General features: G+C 34.1%; 5 protein-coding genes across 7 annotated transcripts; all 5 read left to right on the top strand.

Annotated features, from left to right (window-relative positions):
- The first annotated feature begins 826 nt into the window (after window positions 1-826).
- On the top strand, window positions 827-2,950 carry LOC109503637 (odorant receptor 43a-like). Its single transcript, XM_025305228.1, has 6 exons — window positions 827-1,121; window positions 1,232-1,703; window positions 1,817-1,916; window positions 2,144-2,263; window positions 2,510-2,665; window positions 2,894-2,950. Exons 1-6 carry the CDS (start codon window positions 845-847, stop codon window positions 2,945-2,947), a joined length of 1,179 nt encoding a protein of 392 aa, XP_025161013.1. The 5' UTR covers window positions 827-844; the 3' UTR covers window positions 2,948-2,950.
- Window positions 2,951-3,859: 909 nt separating this feature from the next.
- On the top strand, window positions 3,860-5,355 carry LOC112588067 (uncharacterized). The gene is made up of 4 exons (XM_025305226.1): window positions 3,860-3,903; window positions 4,336-4,605; window positions 4,732-5,204; window positions 5,315-5,355. The coding sequence occupies exons 1-4, from the start codon at window positions 3,879-3,881 to the stop codon at window positions 5,330-5,332; spliced, it is 786 nt and encodes a 261-aa protein (XP_025161011.1). The 5' UTR covers window positions 3,860-3,878; the 3' UTR covers window positions 5,333-5,355.
- On the top strand, window positions 5,320-6,380 carry LOC109503633 (odorant receptor 43a-like). The gene is made up of 3 exons (XM_025305227.1): window positions 5,320-5,414; window positions 5,641-5,760; window positions 6,067-6,380. The coding sequence occupies exons 1-3, from the start codon at window positions 5,349-5,351 to the stop codon at window positions 6,238-6,240; spliced, it is 360 nt and encodes a 119-aa protein (XP_025161012.1). The 5' UTR covers window positions 5,320-5,348; the 3' UTR covers window positions 6,241-6,380.
- An 874-nt stretch (window positions 6,381-7,254) lies between these two features.
- Window positions 7,255-10,748, top strand: LOC105180809 (odorant receptor Or2-like). 3 transcript variants are annotated; one of them, XM_019840320.2, is made up of 8 exons: window positions 7,255-8,144; window positions 8,583-8,852; window positions 8,980-9,093; window positions 9,331-9,448; window positions 9,552-9,651; window positions 9,896-10,015; window positions 10,256-10,411; window positions 10,643-10,748. In XM_019840320.2, the coding sequence occupies exons 1-8, from the start codon at window positions 8,120-8,122 to the stop codon at window positions 10,694-10,696; spliced, it is 957 nt and encodes a 318-aa protein (XP_019695879.1). In that variant the 5' UTR covers window positions 7,255-8,119; the 3' UTR covers window positions 10,697-10,748. The 3 variants fall into 3 exon arrangements, with proteins under 3 accessions (XP_019695879.1, XP_019695877.1, XP_019695880.1); XM_019840318.2 differs by having other exon boundaries at window positions 8,980-9,448; XM_019840321.2 differs by lacking the exons at window positions 10,256-10,411; window positions 10,643-10,748 and having other exon boundaries at window positions 8,980-9,448; window positions 9,824-9,923.
- A 1,145-nt stretch (window positions 10,749-11,893) lies between these two features.
- Window positions 11,894-17,314, top strand: LOC105180808 (odorant receptor 43a-like). The gene is made up of 7 exons (XM_011137089.2): window positions 11,894-12,209; window positions 14,100-14,369; window positions 15,388-15,856; window positions 15,970-16,069; window positions 16,289-16,408; window positions 16,681-16,836; window positions 17,068-17,314. The coding sequence occupies exons 1-7, from the start codon at window positions 12,185-12,187 to the stop codon at window positions 17,119-17,121; spliced, it is 1,194 nt and encodes a 397-aa protein (XP_011135391.2). The 5' UTR covers window positions 11,894-12,184; the 3' UTR covers window positions 17,122-17,314.
- Window positions 17,315-18,548: the final 1,234 nt, after the last annotated feature.

Consider the following 18,548-nt stretch of genomic DNA (forward strand, 5'->3'; position numbering starts at 1 on the left):
TTTGTATGGAAATTTAAGAACTTCAACATATGCATGAACGAAACTTCTCATTATAGTTCAACTCCTGTGTATATGAACGATAATACGTCCACTAGAGGAAGAGAGAAAAACATGAAAGCAGTGGATATTTCTGTCGATAGCCAATAGACGTTTTGTGTGCGTTCTCACGATAATCATTTATTTACTCGTTCCTTTCGCCATCGAAGCGAGTCAACAATATAATAATATATACTCGTGTACGCGTCATGCTCGTTCTAGTTCTTCTAATATTCACGACATTGTTACGAACATTGGCTAAGCGGCAGTTTTTTACAAGGCATGCACAATAAGACGTTGCAAAAGTGGAGGTGAATTTTCCGTCAGAGAGAGCGACAGTGTCATATAAACCTTAGGCATGAAATGTTCAAGCAGAAATCATGGTGCTCCTTTTTGTTAACAGTATACGGTTTTTATTTAACGCACTCATTCTGCTATTTAACTGTTATAATTATCATTATCGTTGGTTTCGTCTATTCTTTTTTTTCATTAGAATTTTAATGTATGATTACTATCGCAAATTGATTAAGACATATCATTCGAGGAAAATGAGTAAAATTAAACGTCATAGCTCTTTGTTTCGTGGAAATTGCTCGCCAATTGATAAATTATCATTTTCAAATGAGATTTGATTACTGTATCATTTTTATATTTAGGAAAATTAATGCACTTAAATATGACTTTGTAGCACATTTTAAATTCTTACGTTGATATTATATATTTATGTTTCTTTACATATTATACGGTCGAACACTATATAGAAAAATGTAGTTTGTAGCATAAAGTCAAATTCAAGTAGAAGCTTTTAATGACAGATTTCGAATGGGCGATCAGTCTTAATCGGTTCATGCTAAAAATCGTTGGTTTATGGCCGCCAGACAATCGTCACGCTCGTGGGGCAATAAAATCAAAAATTCGACTATTGTACAGTATTATCACCATGCTCTTCATACTCACAATACCGACCTTAATATCACTGACAAGGGTATGGGGAGATATGATGTTAATGATAGAAAATATGCAATACAGTATACCATTTCTGATTACGATACTCAAAGTCTGCATTATTTGGTACAAACAAGCAGGTACAGATTATAGAACAAAGTAAAGCTCTCGTAATTCGCTTATTAATCCGTCAATACAACTGACGATATTTGTACAGATAACCAGGCATACGATATTTTGATCCTTTTAGATCTACTACCTTTAATTTACATGATCGAGAGAGACTGGATGAAACCGAAGATGAAAGAGGAGCGAGACGTCATGCTGAGGCGCGCCAAGACTGTACGCGCAATCGCCATGTGCGGAATGTTCAATTCAATTTTATTATCAATAATCACTTTCGGTTTTCCATGCTTTGGTCTAGTGCTCAGGCACGTGACGAACTTGACCGACCCTGGAGGAAAACCATTGCTGGTACCATCGTACTATTTACACGATGTTTCGGGGAGTCCGCAGTTCGAGTTAACGTACCTGACACAAGGAATCACCTTATTCGCATGTGGTTTTTCTTATACTGCGGTCGACCAATTTCTCGGACTATTGATTTTGCACGTATGCGGCCAACTGGAGGGTCTACATTTGAGATTGACACGTATGGAACAGTATACGAACTTCAATGCAGCTTTGGAGTACAACATCCAGGATCATGTTCGCCTAATCAGGTACACATAATAGATTGTTAAGCTTGGCTGCCGGGACAGAAATTGTCCCAGTCATTGTGTCTTTAAATATAACGTAAATTACCTCATTTTCTGTAATGCAATGAATTCTGCAGATCTATCGAAATCATTGATGATGTATTTGATTCAATGCTGCTCGTCCTGGTGCTCTACTTTGCCATAATATTCTGTCTTCAAGGATTTCTCATAGTTGACGTAAGTTAAAAGTAGTTTGTCTACGAGATGACATTATAATAAAGAGTCCAAACCCAAACAGTTATTGATAATCTGTTGTGTTCACTTGTGGGCAAGTTGAAAGACGCGACTTCCTCACGCACTTCGTCATTTAAAAATGTGGTTGACAGGTTTCCTCATAGATAGTAATATTGAATGTAATTTGACGAGTTTCAGATGATATATAATTTGGATGTGTGACAATTTAGGTTATTAATCGAAAGGGCCAATTGCCGTTGACACAATTGATTTGGTTCGTCGTAGCGACCGCATATGTTTTATTACACATGTGTCTTTACTGCGCTGTTGGGGAAATTCTTGTGACGCAGGTAAGTGAAACATCATGATAGTGGCCCTTACGAAATAAACAACGTAAATCATATTGTTCTATAACTCAGAGTACGTAATTATATCTGAAAAACCGGAAATTACCTCATTATTATTTTATTAACTTGGAATGTAAGACTATATTTTTTCTATATCGTTTCTGAGGAAGTAAATCTTATTTCCATTAATAACGTAGATAGATCAGGCGATTGATTCTTTTGATCAAATAACATATTGCATTTGTTTAGTCAGAGAAAATACATGAGGCCACGTACGAATATTCGTGGTACAACAAGGAGCCAAAAGTAGCAAAAAGTTTAATGTTAATTATGCTTCGCGCGAGTAAACCACTTCACATCACAGCCGGGAAGACATTTCCTATGACGATGGCAACGTTTTGCAATGTAAGTCATGTGTAATACAAAAAATGAAATGCGTTTTTCAAGTTGTTAGAAATTCTATTCTTCGTTATCAAATTCAATTGTTTTACATATATATTATGTAACATCATAATTAAATGAGCAATAGATGTTTGCACCATAAGCTTAAATCAAGATTATATTTTTAATGACTTTCTGTATGAAGTGCAAATATTTCATCCGATTACAACTCGTAATTAAAAAATGTTGCAGTTGTTGAAAACTTCAGCAGGTTACATATCGGTGCTACTTGCCAATCAAGATTAATGTCTATACTGTGTATTCAGACATTAAATTCTTCAATAACGATCTTCATTTAATTGGGTTTCCGATTATAGATTATTAATAAAATATATATAAAATAGAAATTATAAAGTATTTTACGGACTGAATCGACATGAATGTCCATTGAGTTCCATTGCATAAGATCTTTCTCTTCCCCTTATCTTTTTCAACACATTGTTCATACACTAATACAAAAATAAACAATTATCGATAGAATTTTTCGGCTTGAAGATGCGTTACAATAAAACGGACGTAGCACTAGTCGATCCAGTCCTTTCAATTGTGTGGCTGCATTCTGACTGTCCGCTCAGACTAACGCTGCTCAGACTAAAGGCTCATTAATTATGCACCGTCCATGTGGCTCCCGATCAAGGCGGTTCCACATATTCAATGGCCATATTTTCTTCTAGCGAACAAACTTCTCAGCAAAATAAAAAGTGTTAACAAGCTACAGCCATTTCACCATTATTGTAAATTTCTTTGCAAAACTCTAGCTCGTCTCTTATAGACGCTCAAGAAATTTTATACTTGTGTAATCGCAATTCTTCAATATTCTTCAATTCACGCGTACGTGGATATAGTGTAAGCGGTACATAGGAAATATGTAATAGAAAAAAGCCGAAAACATGAACAAACGATGGTGGTGGATACTTCTGCCAATGGACAATCAATAATCATTTGTGCTCTCCCGCGATAATAATTTATTTACACGCTTTTTTGTCATTGAAGCGCTTCAACAATATGATAATATATGCGTGTACATCTTGCTCTTGTTCTCGTTCTAATATTCATGATTCTAATATTCACGAACATTAGCTACAGAGTTATTTACGTAGCATGCACGATAACATCTTGCAAACGTGGAGGTGAGTTTTCCTTCAGGGAGAGCGACAGTGTCCTTTAGACCTTAGATATGAAACGTTCAAGCGGATATAATGGTGCTGCTTTTCGTTAACAATCCGCGATTTTTTCTCAATGCTTTCATTTTCCATTTTATTTATTATAATTGTTATAATTATTAAGTTTATTATTTTTTTGCTGATAGATTTCAGTACACATCGCGGACTCTCATATAAAATAATTCATGGTTTACTGCTCGAGAAAAGTAATCGTGAGAAGAAGAGAATTTTATAACTTTCTGTTTCATACAATGCCACGGAAATTATTCGCGAACTTCGTTGACATTTTATCACTTTGAACTGCAATAATATTATTATACATTTTATTACATAAAATAGTCAATACGCTTTAGTACACTCATGCAGCATATTTTAGATTCTAACATTGATATAATTATATTATTGCATACTTGTACATATAAAATTCTGATTAGCTTAAAGTAAAACTCTAGCAGAATCTTCTAATGATAGATTTCGAATGGGCCGTCCGTATAAATCGGTTTATATTAAGAATCGTCGGTTTATGGCCGTCAGACAATCATGGTGCTCGTGCAGCAGTGGACTCGAAGTTTCGGCTACTGTGCAGTTTTATCACCTTATTCATCGTATTGACAATACCGGCATTAATGTCATTGATAAAAGTATGGGGAAACATGATTTTAATGATAGAAAATATGCAATACACTCTACCAATTCTGGGTGCGGTATTTAAAATTTGCATTATCTCGCAAAAACAAGCAGGTATAGCTTGTATAATAAATTCTCTAAACTGCTCCGTCATTTATTTATTAATCAGCTAATTAAATTGACGGAATCTGTGAAAATAACAATGTAAAAGATATTAATACGATATTCTGATTTTTCTAGATTTATTACCCTTAATTGAAATGATGGAAAGAGACTGGGTGAAATCGAAGTCAGAAGAGGAGCGAAGCGTGATGCTGAAGCGTGCAAGGATTGTACGCACGATTGCCATGTGCGGCTTGTCCTCGACAATATTGTCAATAATAAGTGCCTTTAGCTTTACATGCTTTGAGCTGATATTTAGGCACGTGACGAACCTGACTAATTCCGAAAAATCATTGCCTTTACCATTGTACTATTTCCACAATGTTTCCAAGAGCCCGCAATATGAATTGACGCTAGTGGCGCAAATATTCGCGAGTGTTACATGTGGTTGTTCTTATACAGGAGTTGATCACTTTCTCGGATTGTTAGTTTTGCACGTATGTGGGCAACTCGAGAACTTACATTCGAGACTGATATACATGGATAAATATCCGAATTTTATGGCTGCTTTGCAGTACAACGTTCAGGATCACGTCCGCTTAATCAGGCACGTAAGTGGTAGTGTTAGGATAAATTATCTGAACATAATTTATTCGAAATATTGTGTTCTTAAATATAATGTATAATTACCTCATTTTCTATAAAATAATGAATTCTGTAGATCTATCGAAATTATTGATAATGCATTTGATTCAATGCTGCTCGTTCTGGTGCTCTACTTTGCCATAATATTCTGCCTTCAAGGATTTCTCATAGTTGACGTAAGTCAAAAGTAATCTATGTGCGAGATTATATTGTTGTAAAAAGTCCAAGCAGTTATTGATAATTTGCCATGTTTACTCGTGAATCGCCGTTGACGAGCGAAACTTCCTGCATATGCATTTCGTTATTTGAGAATGTGGTTGACAGGTTTCTTGTTAGACAATAATACCGAATATAACTTGACGAGTTTCAGAGGATGTATAATTTGGATCTGTGACAATTTAGGTTGTTAATCGAAAGGGCCAATTGTCAATGATTGAACTGCTTTGGTTCATCGCAGCAATAGTATATGTTTTGTTTAATATGTGCCTTTACTGTGTTGTTGGAGAAATTCTTGTAACACAAGTAAGTGAAACAATATGATAGTGGCTTTTACGGTGAAGCAAACAACGTATATCATATGATTTTATAATACAGAGTACTTTATGTAATAATACCTAATAAACCAGAAATTACTCTATCTATCATTATTATTCTATTAGTTTTGGAATGTAGTACTATCCTATTTATCATTATTTATTCTAGTAGCTTTCGAATGTAATAATATTTCTATTAATTTCTGAAAAATTATATCAAGCTCATTTCCATTAATAGCGTAAATTTACTAGGCGATTGATTCTTTTAATCAAGTAACATATCGCATTTCTGCAGTCTGAGAAAATATATCATGCTACCTACGAATATCCGTGGTATAATAAAGAATCAAAAGTAGCGAAAAGCTTAATGCTAATTATGCTTCGCGCGAGTAAACCACTTCAAATTACAGCTGGAAAAACATTCCCTATGACAATGCCAATGTTTTGCAACGTAAGTTATGTGCAGTAAACATGAATTTTGTTTTTCGACTTATTGGAAATTCTATTCTTCATCAACAAAAATTATTTCACTTACATATTATGTAGCACCATAATTAAATGAGCAGTGGAAATTTACACCATGAGCTTTCCAAATTGAGTTTATATTTTTAATGACGTTTTGCATAAAGAGTAAAAATATTTCGTCTGTCTACAATACGTAATTTAAAAATGTTGCAGTTGTTGAAAACTTCAGCAGGTTATATATCGGTGCTACTTGCCAATCAAAACTGACGAATATATGTTGTGCTGAGAGCATAATTCCTCAATAATGATGCGACATATGATTAAGAATTGAAATAGTAATATATCAGATGGCCCCAGAATAAAGTATTTTGCAAACAGATTTTTTATGGATTCCTATAGTGGACGGCGAAATATAACATGGTTCCAATGGATTTACTCAATAGTACAAAAATAATGTGCATATTTATTTAAGAAAAAAATGTCTCACAGAGCCCTTTGATGCCTCTGATAGACAATCTTACTTCTTTATATAAAAAACATCAATGCACTTAAAAAGCATTTCGCTTCTTTCTCCAGAAGTTTATAAAAAATAAGTTTATAATACTTTATATTGCACGCTTTGTATATCACGTACAGAACAACAAAGTGAATACGGTTTTAGAAATATATATATATCTTGTTACAATGTCCAAATAAATAGTATTCAATAGTTATACAATTGAGAATTTGTTTATGTTCCAAAAAAGCATGTTAAACATTAATACCGATGTACTAATGTATTTCATGTTTTTACAAATATATTACGGAATCTATCCAACTACTAGATATGAAACTCCTTGAATATATAAATGATACTATCCAATATTATCTCATTTCATTTATTGCATTAGAAAGCTTATATTATTAAGATATAAATATATTTCGCGCATATAACATAATACCAACCATATATGTAATTTTAGTTTCAATATTTTACATTTATCGGTTAATAGCTTTTTTTTCTTCACGTGCGTTCTAATTTTTCTTTCACTACGTTCAATATCGCTTTGATCGCATTGCAATATATTTCAGTACAATAATATAGTTTCATTATTCCGTACAAAAGCTTCACGAGTATTCATTGAGTTCCACTTCTTTCTCTTCTCCTTATCTTTTTCAACACATTGTTCATACACTAGTACAAAAATAAACAATTATCAACAGAATTTTTCGGCTTGAAGATGCGTTACAACAAAACGGACATAGCACTAGTCAATCCGGTCCTTTCAGTTGCGTGGCTGCATTCTGACTGTCCGCTCAGACTAACGCTGCTCAGATTAAAGGTTCATTAATTATGCACCGTCCATGTGGCTTCCGATCAAGGCGGTTCCACATATTCAATGGATATATTTTTTTCTAGCGAGCAAACTTTTCAGCAAAATGAAAAGTATTAACAAGTTACAGCCGTTTCACCATTATCGTAACTTTTTTTTGTGGAGTTCTAGCTCTTCTCTTATAGACCCTTAAGAAATTTTACACACATGTCGCAGTCGCAATTCTTCATCAATTTACGCATACGTGGACGTAGTATAAGCGATAGTGTATGCAATAGAAAAGAGACAGAAACACGTACAAACGAAGGCGGTAGATATTTCTGCTGATGGATATGGATAGTCATTTGTGCGTTCCCGCGATAATAATTTATTTAATCGCTTCTTTCGGCATTAAAACGCTCCAACAATATGATAATACATGTGTGCGCATCATGTTCTTGTTCTCGTTCTAATATTCACGAGCATTAGCTAAACAAGAGTTTTCTTTACATGGCATGCACGATAACTTGTTGCAGACGTGGGAGTGAGTTTTCCTTCAGAAAGAGACACAGTATCCTTTAGACCTTAGACATGAAACGTTCAAGCGGGTATAATGGTGCTGCTTTTCGTTAATAATTTGCGATTTTTACTCAGTGCTCTCATCTTCCATTCCCATTATTATAATTGTGATGATTGTTAATTTTATCATTTTTTTGCCAAAAGATTTCAGTGCACACATCGCGGACTCTCATAAAATAATTCGTAGTTTACTGCTCGAGAGAAATAATCGTGAGAGAAGGAGAGAATGTTGTAACTCTCTGCTTCATGCAATGTCATGAAAATTATTCGCGAATTTCGTTAACATTTTATCACTTTGGACTACAATAATATTATTATACATTTTATTACTTAGAATAGTCGATACGCAAGTACACTCATGCAGCATATTTAGCTTCTAACATTGATATATTTATGTTATTGCATAGTTGCACATAGTGTATATAAAATTCTGATTAGCATAAAGTCAAATTCTAGCAGTATCTTTTAATGACAGATTTCGAATGGGCCGTCGGTATAAATCGGTTTATGTTAAGAGTCGTCGGTTTATGGCCGCCAGACAATCATGGCGCTCGTGCAACAGTGGACTCGAAGTTTCGGATACTGTGCAGTTTTATCACCTTATTTATCGTATTGACAATACCGGCTTTAATATCACTGATAAAAGTATGGGGTGACATGACTTTAATGATAGAAAATATGCAATACACTCTACCAATTCTGGGTGCGGTATTTAAAATTTGCATTATCTCGCAAAAACAAGCAGGTATAGTTTGTACAACAAATTCTCTAAACCGCTTCGTCATTTATTTAATTAATCTGCTAATTGAATTGACAAAACCTGTAAAAATAACAATGTAAAAGATATTAATATGACATCCTGATTTTTCTAGATTTACTACCCTTAGTTGAAATGATTGAAAGAGACTGGGTAAAACCGAAGTCGGAAGAGGAGCGAGGCGTGATGCTGAGGCGTGCAAGGACTGTACGCGCGATTGCCATGTGTGGTTTGTTCTCGACAATTTTGACAATAATAAGTGTCTTTAGTTTTACGTGTTTTGAACTGATATTCAAGCACGTGACGAACCTAACTAATTCCGGAAGGTCTTTGCCCATACCATTAGACTATTTGCACGATATTTCCAAGAGCCCGCAATACGAATTGACGCTGGCGGCGCAACTATTCGCGGTTGTTACAAGTTGTTGTTCTTATACGGCAGTCGATTATTTTCTTGGATTGTTAGTTTTGCACGTATGCGGCCAACTGGAGAACTTATATTTGAGACTGACACGTATGGAAAAGTACACGGACTTCAGTACAGCTTTAAAGCACAACGTCCAGGATCATGTCCGCTTAATCAGGTGTGCAAGATACATTTTTAAGATAGACTGAATGGAAATGGACAGAAATTGTTTGAGACATTGTGCTATTAAATGTAAGATAAAATTGCAATGAATTCTGCAGATCTATCAAAATTATTGATCATACATTTGATTCAATGCTTCTTGTACTACTACTCCATTTTGCCATATTATTCTGCTTTCAAGGATTTCTCATAGTTGACGTAAGTAAAAAGTAGTCCATGTGCGGGATTACATGATTATAAAGAGTGTCCAATATAATGTTAATTATTCAGTTATTAATCTAATTATTAATAATTTACCATGTTTATTTGCGGTCAAGTTGAAATGTGCAACTTCCTAATACACTTCGTTATTTGAAAATGTGGTTGCCAGGTTTCCTCGTAGACAATATTCTATGTAACTTGAGTTTCAAAGGATATATAATTTCGATTTATAACAATCTAGGTTGTTAATCGAAAGGGCCAATTATCAATGATACAATTAATTTGGTTCGTCGCAGCTATCGTGTATGCTCTGATACATATGTGCCTTTATTGCGTTGTCGGCGAAATACTCGTAATACAAGTAAGTGAAATAATATGATAGCGGCTTTTACAACAAAGCGAACTATGTAAACTGTATGACTTTATAATTCAGTGTTCTTTACATAATTATACCTGGTAAACTGGAAATTATTTCATTATCGTTCTATTAATTCTTCGTAATGTAAGACTATTTCTGAGGATGTAAAGTTTACTCCCTTTAATAGCGTAAATTTATCGAATGATTGACTCTTTTTATCAAATAATATGTCGCATTTTTCAGTATGAGAAAATACATCAGGCCACATACGAATATCCGTGGTATAATAAGGAATCAAAAGTAGCAAAAAACTTGATACTAATCATGCTTTGCGCGAGTAAACCACTTCTCATCACTGCCGGAAAGATATTTCCTATGACGATGGCGACGTTTTGCAACGTGAGTCATCTGTAATGGAAAATATGAAATATATTTCTTTTCTTATTAAAAATTCTTTTCTTAATCGTCAGAAATCATTTTACATAAATATTATGTAACAGCATAATTAAATAAACAATAGAGGTTTGCGCCATAAACATTCTAACTTGAAATTATATTTTTAATAACTTTATGATATTAAGCTCAAATGATTTATCTGATTTGTCAATGTATAATTTCAAAATGTTGCAGTTGTTGAAAACTTCAGCAGGTTACATATCGATTTTACTTGCCAATCAAAACTGATAAATATATTTTGTGCTGAGAGTACAATTCTTTAGTAATAATATAGTATATAGTATAGTATGTATATGTAATAATATAGTATAGTATATGTAATAATATAGTATGTATATGACAATTTAATTAATAATATGCAAGACAGGTCCATTATAAAATACTTTACAAACTGATTTACTGCAAACTGCTATGGAAAACGACAAAATATAACATATTTCCACCAAATTTGTTCAAACATGTATAAATATTCTCATCATGTATAATAATCTATATTATTATACGTGTATAAAGTAAGTTATTGTTCAAACGTGTATAAAGTAGTAATGTATAAATAATAATACGTATTCTCATTGAAGAAAATTAAAATGATGTCCCACAGTCCTCTGGAGGCACCAATAGACGAACTTACTCTTTTATATAAAAGACACCCATGTATTTAAAAACATTTTGCTGTCTTCTCCAACAGTTCATAAAAAATAAATTTATAATATTTCATATTTCATGTCCTGTATACTAGCCACATAATTTTAATTTCAGTCTTTTACATTCATCGGTTAAGAGCTTTTCCTTTCCTCCACGTTCTAATTTTTTCCTAGCTGTACGTAACACCGCTTCGACCACCATTGCAATATATTCCAGTACAATAAATACAGTTTCGTTATTCCTTACAAAAGTATCTTCCTGAATATTCATCGAATTCCACTGCACATAGTCTTCCCCGCACCTTTCAACATATTGTTCATATACCGACACAAAAATATATAGTTATCAACTAATTTTCCGACTTGTAGGTGCGTTATAGTAAGACTGACGCAGCACTTATCGGTATAGTCCTTTCAGTTGCACGGTTGCATTCTGACTGCCCACTCAAACTAACGCTGCGACTAAAGCCTCATTAATTATGCACCGTCCATGTAGCTTCCAACCCAAGCGGTTTCATATATTCGACAGACATATTTTTTTCTAGCGAATAAACTTTCCAACAAAGTAAAAAATATTAACAAGCTACAGCCGCTTCACCATTATTATTAAATTTTTTTACGGAGCTCTAGCTCGTCTCTTATAGGCACTTAAGAAATTTTACACATGTGTAATAGTAATTCTTGATCTTCATATTCACGTGCGTTTATGGGCGTAATGTAAGCTGTAGTATATGCAATAGAAAAGAGACAAAAATACGAATAAACGAAGACGATCAATATTTTTGCCGACGGATCTATGCAACATGACATGAGTAGTCATTTGTCCGCTCTCACGATAATTTATTTACTCGCTCCTTTCGCCATCGAAGCGCATCAACAATATGATATTACATACTTGTATGCACATCATGTTCGTTCTGGTTCTTTTAATATTCACAACATTGGTACAAACTTTGGCTGAACAAGAATTTTTTTTATAAAAAATGCACGATAACATGTTATAAATATGGGGATGAATTTTCCCTCAGAAGTAGAGACAAAGATAGAGGACAGTATCCTTTAAACCTTAGGCATGAAACGTTCAAGCGGACATAACGGTGCTTCTTTTTCGTTAACAGTTCACAGTTTATTCACAAGGAAACATATAGAAGGTGTCTTCCTCCGACTTTGATAAGCTCCAAATATGTAACATGTATGTATAATCTAGACAAAAATAAGAAATACAAATTTTTTTCATACATGTCTAATCGACCCTTTAAGGAATGAGACGCCTTTCTAGAAAGAATCGATATTTTTCTTTCTTAGTCGGTATTTTTTTTGGGGGACATGCGTCATTAAAACTTTAAGAGACAAAAAGATTTTCTAATAAAAATTTTATGCAGTTCGAAGAATATTTTATAACAACATATTCAGTTTTTTAAAAAAATGTTTAAATTTTAATCATACCGCTACCACTTATGAATCTTTTACAATCTAAAAATTCTGTTCCAAATGAAAAGATGTTTTATGCCGAATTCAATCATGTATAATAATGTTATTTTTTGACATACGGACTTTTTGAAAAATAGATAGGAACATTTTTATATACCCATAACACTATACGTAGTCGCCCCGCTTTGCTCACTCAATACGCAACACGTCCTCTTCAAACTTCACAATAAGAGACGACCTTCATAATAAGAGACGATTAGTACTGATATGCAGAATATATAATCATAAAACATTTCAATACATAACAACAACAATAATAATACTAATTATGCCCAATGTCTCGTCCGGATGAAAACTATGTAGTCGTGCTCCTGCACGCACTTCGATAATATATTTTAAAGCCCACTAAAACAAAAGCGAGCTAACACCAATCCCCTTTCCGCGCTTCCTGCGCAACCCATCGCCACCCGGCGATCGTCCGCGCGTCCACTCTTCAATGTGTTCTGTTCGCTCGTTTCGACACAGTCTCTTGGTGCGCGTTTCGTTAGGGAGTGTGTGAATACGGGCCTAGGTGTTATGCCAAAGAGTTCTTCCTCGAGACACTGGAGGGAAAGAAAGTCTCCCCAGTCCCGTCGATCGCGGGGTCAGGCGTGTTGTCCTTCTCCAATCATCCAGCTCATTCGTCAGATTTCTGTAATGAATAACTCGATAATTATTGCGAATCTCGCAAAACGGTATGGGACTTTTATGTTTGTCTTAACTCAATCTACCTTCACACTTCGAGTTGGCAGCTAATTACCGGACACCCTATATACGCTCTCTGAAAATGAAATTTTATTCATAAATGATGTGTGTCTGATTTGTAGTATGTAACGTAACTACCACGATGGAAGCAATACACGGAGTTGCAGGATTGCTCGAGTACTCTTGAACCCATTAAATTTTTATTTGGAAAGTTTCTTCTTATTTCTTATAATTTTGATGATGCATGGACCGAAAGAAAAATGCAGATTATTTTTAAAAAAGAGTCCCACTCCTTAAAAGGTCGATTAAAGATATACAAAAAAAATGTATCTTTTATTTTGGTTCAGATTGCTACATGAGAAATCGAAAGGAGACACTTTCATATGTTTCCTTGTTAGTGCATTAATCTTTCTTTTCGATTACTTTAATCGTCATAATTATTATTATTGTCATGATTAATTTCATCTATTTTTATGATAGATTTCAGTGCAAATCGCGATCTCTTATGTAAAATAATTCATAGTTTACTGCACGGAAAAATTAAACATAAAAAGAGAGAACTTCGTTTCATACAAAGCCACGGGAATTATTCGCTAATTTTGTTCATATTTTATCTCTTTGAACTGAAATAATATTACTACATAATTTTTTAGTTAAAATAGCCGATACGCGCAAGTACACCTATGCAGCATATTTTAGATTCTAACATTGATATATGTATTTATTGCACACCTTAGTTTTTGCACACTTGCACGTAGTGTATAATTATGATAAGCACAAAGTCAAACTTTAGCAGAATCTTCTAATAATAGATTTCGAATGGGCCGTCAGTATAAATCGGCTCATGTTAAGAATCGCTGGTTTATGGCCGCCAGACAACCATGACACTCGTGAGGCAATAAAATCGAAAATACGATTACTGTACAGTTTTATCATGGTAATTATCATACTGGCAATACCGGCTTTAATATCACTGATAAGGGTTTGGGGTGACATGATTTTAATGATAGAAAATTTACAATACACTCTACCAATTATGGGAACGATATTCAAAATCTGCATTCTTTGGCAAAAACAAAAAGGTACAGGTTATGTGACAATTGAGTCCCAACATCTCACTTAATAAAATATACCTTCTGCTTAAATAGTATCCGGAATCGGCCAATAAAACACAAAATATTCAATTATTCAGATAAATTTATATTTCGTCGCCTTCAAAATAGTTACCATTCTGTGCAACACACATGTATCAATGCTTATCTTCATGCTATGCCAATCTTCAAAACACTTTTCATAAGCTGATTTTGGCATGGCTTCGAGTTTCTCCAGCGAATTTTCTTTTATTGCCTCAGTTGTCTCAAAACGCTTACTACGAAACGGTAATTTCAGTTTTGAGAAGAAAAAAGTCACAGAATGCCATATCTGGCGAGTACGGTATTTGCGGAATGATGGTAGTCGAGTGTTTGACCAAATAGTCAAGTAGAAGCGATGTGTGCAATAGTGCAACATCGTGGCGCAAAATCCATGAGTTGTTTTTCCACAAATTGGACCTTCTCCTACAGATTTGCTCTCTCAAACGCTGCATAACGCTCAAATAATAATATTTATTAACCATTTTGCCCTCCGGGAGGAATTCTGAATGCACGACGCCGCGATAATAAAAAAAAAAACGATCAATATTGCCTTAATTTTTAATCAGCTTTAACGTGGTTTTTTGGATTTTGCCTCATTTTCGCAGCGCCACTCCGAAGATCCTTGAATGCTTTTTATAACATTTTCAACGCGTCGGCACAAGAAATTTTGCTGAAAACACACAATTTAAGACAAACTCTTTGCTCCACAATATTCGACATCGTAAAAATCGCAAATCGACTGAGATAAATAGCTGTCACGAACAAACTAATAGACAGATCGCGCTCTAATTCTATATGGAAATTAAGTACAGTGGTATCAACTTCAGCACAAAAGGATTTTGAAATATCATAAACGCGTGTCATTTAATAAACAATTCCGGATACTTCTTGAGCAAAAGGTACATTGGCAAATTATACGATAAACACGACGTACTGAAATATTTATACATCACTCTGTGCCTCATAGATTTACAAACCATAGTTGATATGATCGCTACAGACTGGTTGAAACCGAAGACAGAAGTGGAAAAAGCCGTAATGTTAAAACGTGCAAGGATTATACGCATAATGGCCATGTGCGGATTTTCCGGCGCACTTTTGACAATAGTAATTGCTTTCGGTTTTACGTGTTTCGAGCTGATATTCAAGGACATGACAAACTTGACTGATTCTGGAAAATCATTGCCCCTACCATTGCATTACTTGTACGATGTTTCCAAGAGCCCGCAGTATGAATTGACACTACTGGCGCAAGGATTCACGACTGTCACATGTGGTTGTTCTTATACGGGAGTCGATCAGTTTCTCGGATTATTAGTTTTGCACGTATGTGGTCAACTGGAAAACCTACATTTTAGATTGACACATATGGATAAGTATGCAAATTTCATGGCTGCTTTGCAGTACAACGTCCAGGACCACGTCCGCTTAATCAGGTACGCGAGATAAATTGTTAAGATAGTCTGAATGGACATAAATTGTTCGAGATATTATGCCCTTAAATATAATGTAAATGACCTCACTTTCCGTAAAACAATGAATTCTGCAGATCTATCGAAATTATTGATCATACCTTTGATTCAATGCTGCTCATCCTGCTACTTTATTTCGCCATATTATTCTGCTTTCAAGGATTCCTCATAGTTGACGTAAGTAAAAAGTCGTGTACAATATTACATGGTTATAAAGAGTTTCCAGCTCAAACAATTATTAATAATTTGCTATATGCACAAGCTGAAAAGCGTAACTTCAAGAATGCACTTCATTCTTGGAGAATGTGGTTGGCAGATTTTCTCACAGACAACAATATTGAATATAACTTAACAAGTTTCAGAAGATATATATAATTTGGATGTGTAACAATTTAGGTTGTTAATCAAAAGGGCCAATTGTCATTGAAACAATTGATTTGGATCGTTGCTGCGATCGTATATATTTTGATGCACATGTGCCTTTATTGCGTTGTTGGAGAAATTCTCGTGATACAAGTAAGTGAAACAATGTGATAATGTCTTTTATGGCGAAACGAACAACGTAACAACCATATGATTCAACCATATGATAATATAAAATACATAATATAATTATAATTGAAAAAACCGGAAATTATTCCATCATCATTCTAGTCGTTATGGAATGTAATATTATTTCTATTAATTTCTAAGGAAGTATATCAAGCTTATTTCCATCAATAGCGCAAATTTATCGAGCAATTGATTCTTTTGATCAAATATTATATCGTATTTTTACATTTCTGCAGTCTGAGAAAATATATCAAGCTACGTACGAATATCCGTGGTATAATAAGGAACCAAAAGTAGCGAAAAGCTTAATGCTAATTATGCTTCGCGCGAGTAAACCACTTCAAATTACAGCCGGGAAAACATTCCCTATGACAATGGCAACGTTTTGCAACGTAAGTTATGTGTAACACTAAACATGAATTTTGTTTTCTAAGTCATTAGAAATTCTTTCTTAATCGCCATATTAAATTATTTAACATATACATGACGTTATACCACAATAAATGAGAATGAAAAATTTCAATCATGAACACACAAAATTGAAATAATTTCTTTGATAACTTTTTGTATCAAGTGTAAAAATGTCTCGTTCGATTACAATGCATAATTTAAAAATATTACAGTTATTGAAAACTTCAGCAGGATATATATCGGTGCTACTTGCCAATCAAGACTGATAGATATATTTTATACTCAGAACATAATCTTTCAGTAATAACACAATAAATAATTAACAATCTAATAAGTAACATACAATGTAGGCCCATTATAAAAGACTTTAGACACTGATTTCCTATGAACTATTATAGAGAGCGGCAAAATGTAACATGTTTTTAATAGAATGTATCAAAAATATAAAACAATGTGCGTTATCATTTAAGAAAATAAAGAAAATGCCTCACGGCCGTCTCGAGGCTCTGACAGTCGCATTTACTATTTTATATAAAAAACATCGATGTTTTTAAAAAGCAGTTTGCTTCTTTCTCCAGGAATCCAAAAAATGAGTTTATAACATTTCATGTTGCGCGCCCTGTCAATCACCTATAAAACAACAATATAAATAAAGTGTAAGCATTTCAATAAAAGCATGCTAGCATCAATACGGATATATTAATATAATATTTTATGTTTTCACACATATATGATGGGTTTTGTCCAATAATTATGTACGAATCTATTCGATTGTACGTATACAAGTATTATCTTCTTTCATTTATTATATTAGAATGCACATTTTATTGAGTTGTAAATATATTTCGCGCGCGCGATGTTAGTCACAGATGAAAATTTTGGGTACAGTCTTTTACGTTTATCAATTGATAGCATTTTCTTTCTTCTACATACGTTCTAATTTTTCCTCGCTGCACGCAACATCGCTTCGATCACATTGCAATATATTCCACTACCACAAATAAGGTTTCGTTATTCCGTACAAAATGTCTGTTTAGTTCATCAAATTCTACCGCCTGCTCGCCTCTGCCAATATATTGTTCATACCAACACAGAAATAAACAGTTATTAATCACTTTTACTTGAAGATGCGTTGTAATAAAACTGATACAGGACTTGTCGATCTAGTCCTTTCAGTTGCATGGCTACATTCAGACTAACTGCTGAAACTAACGTCGCGACTAGAAACTCATAAATTATGCACCGTCCATATGGCTCCTGACCAAGACGGTTCCACATATTCCACGGACATATTTTCTTCTAGCAAACAAAATTCCCAACAAAATAAAAAACTACTACAGCCGCTTCACCATTATCGTTAAATTTTTTCGCAAAGTTCTAGCATGTCTCGTATAGACACATTAGAATTTCTACACATTTATAACCACAATTCTTTCCTCCAATAATAACCCTCCAACTCATGCGTAATGTGAGCACTAGTATGTGTAATAAAGAAGAGACAAAAACACGAACGAAACGAAGGCGGTGGATATTTCTGCCAATGAACAGCGTCATTTGTGCGCTCTCGCGATAATCATTTATTTACTCGCTTCTTTCACCACCCAAGTGCATAACAATACGATAATACATACCCGTGTTCGCGTGCACGTTCTGGTTCTTCTAATATTCATGACGTTGCCACGATCATTAACTA

Source organism: Harpegnathos saltator, unplaced genomic scaffold, assembly GCF_003227715.2.
Source record: "Harpegnathos saltator strain DR-91 unplaced genomic scaffold, Hsal_v8.6 scaffold682, whole genome shotgun sequence".
Classification (NCBI taxonomy): domain Eukaryota; kingdom Metazoa; phylum Arthropoda; class Insecta; order Hymenoptera; family Formicidae; genus Harpegnathos; species Harpegnathos saltator.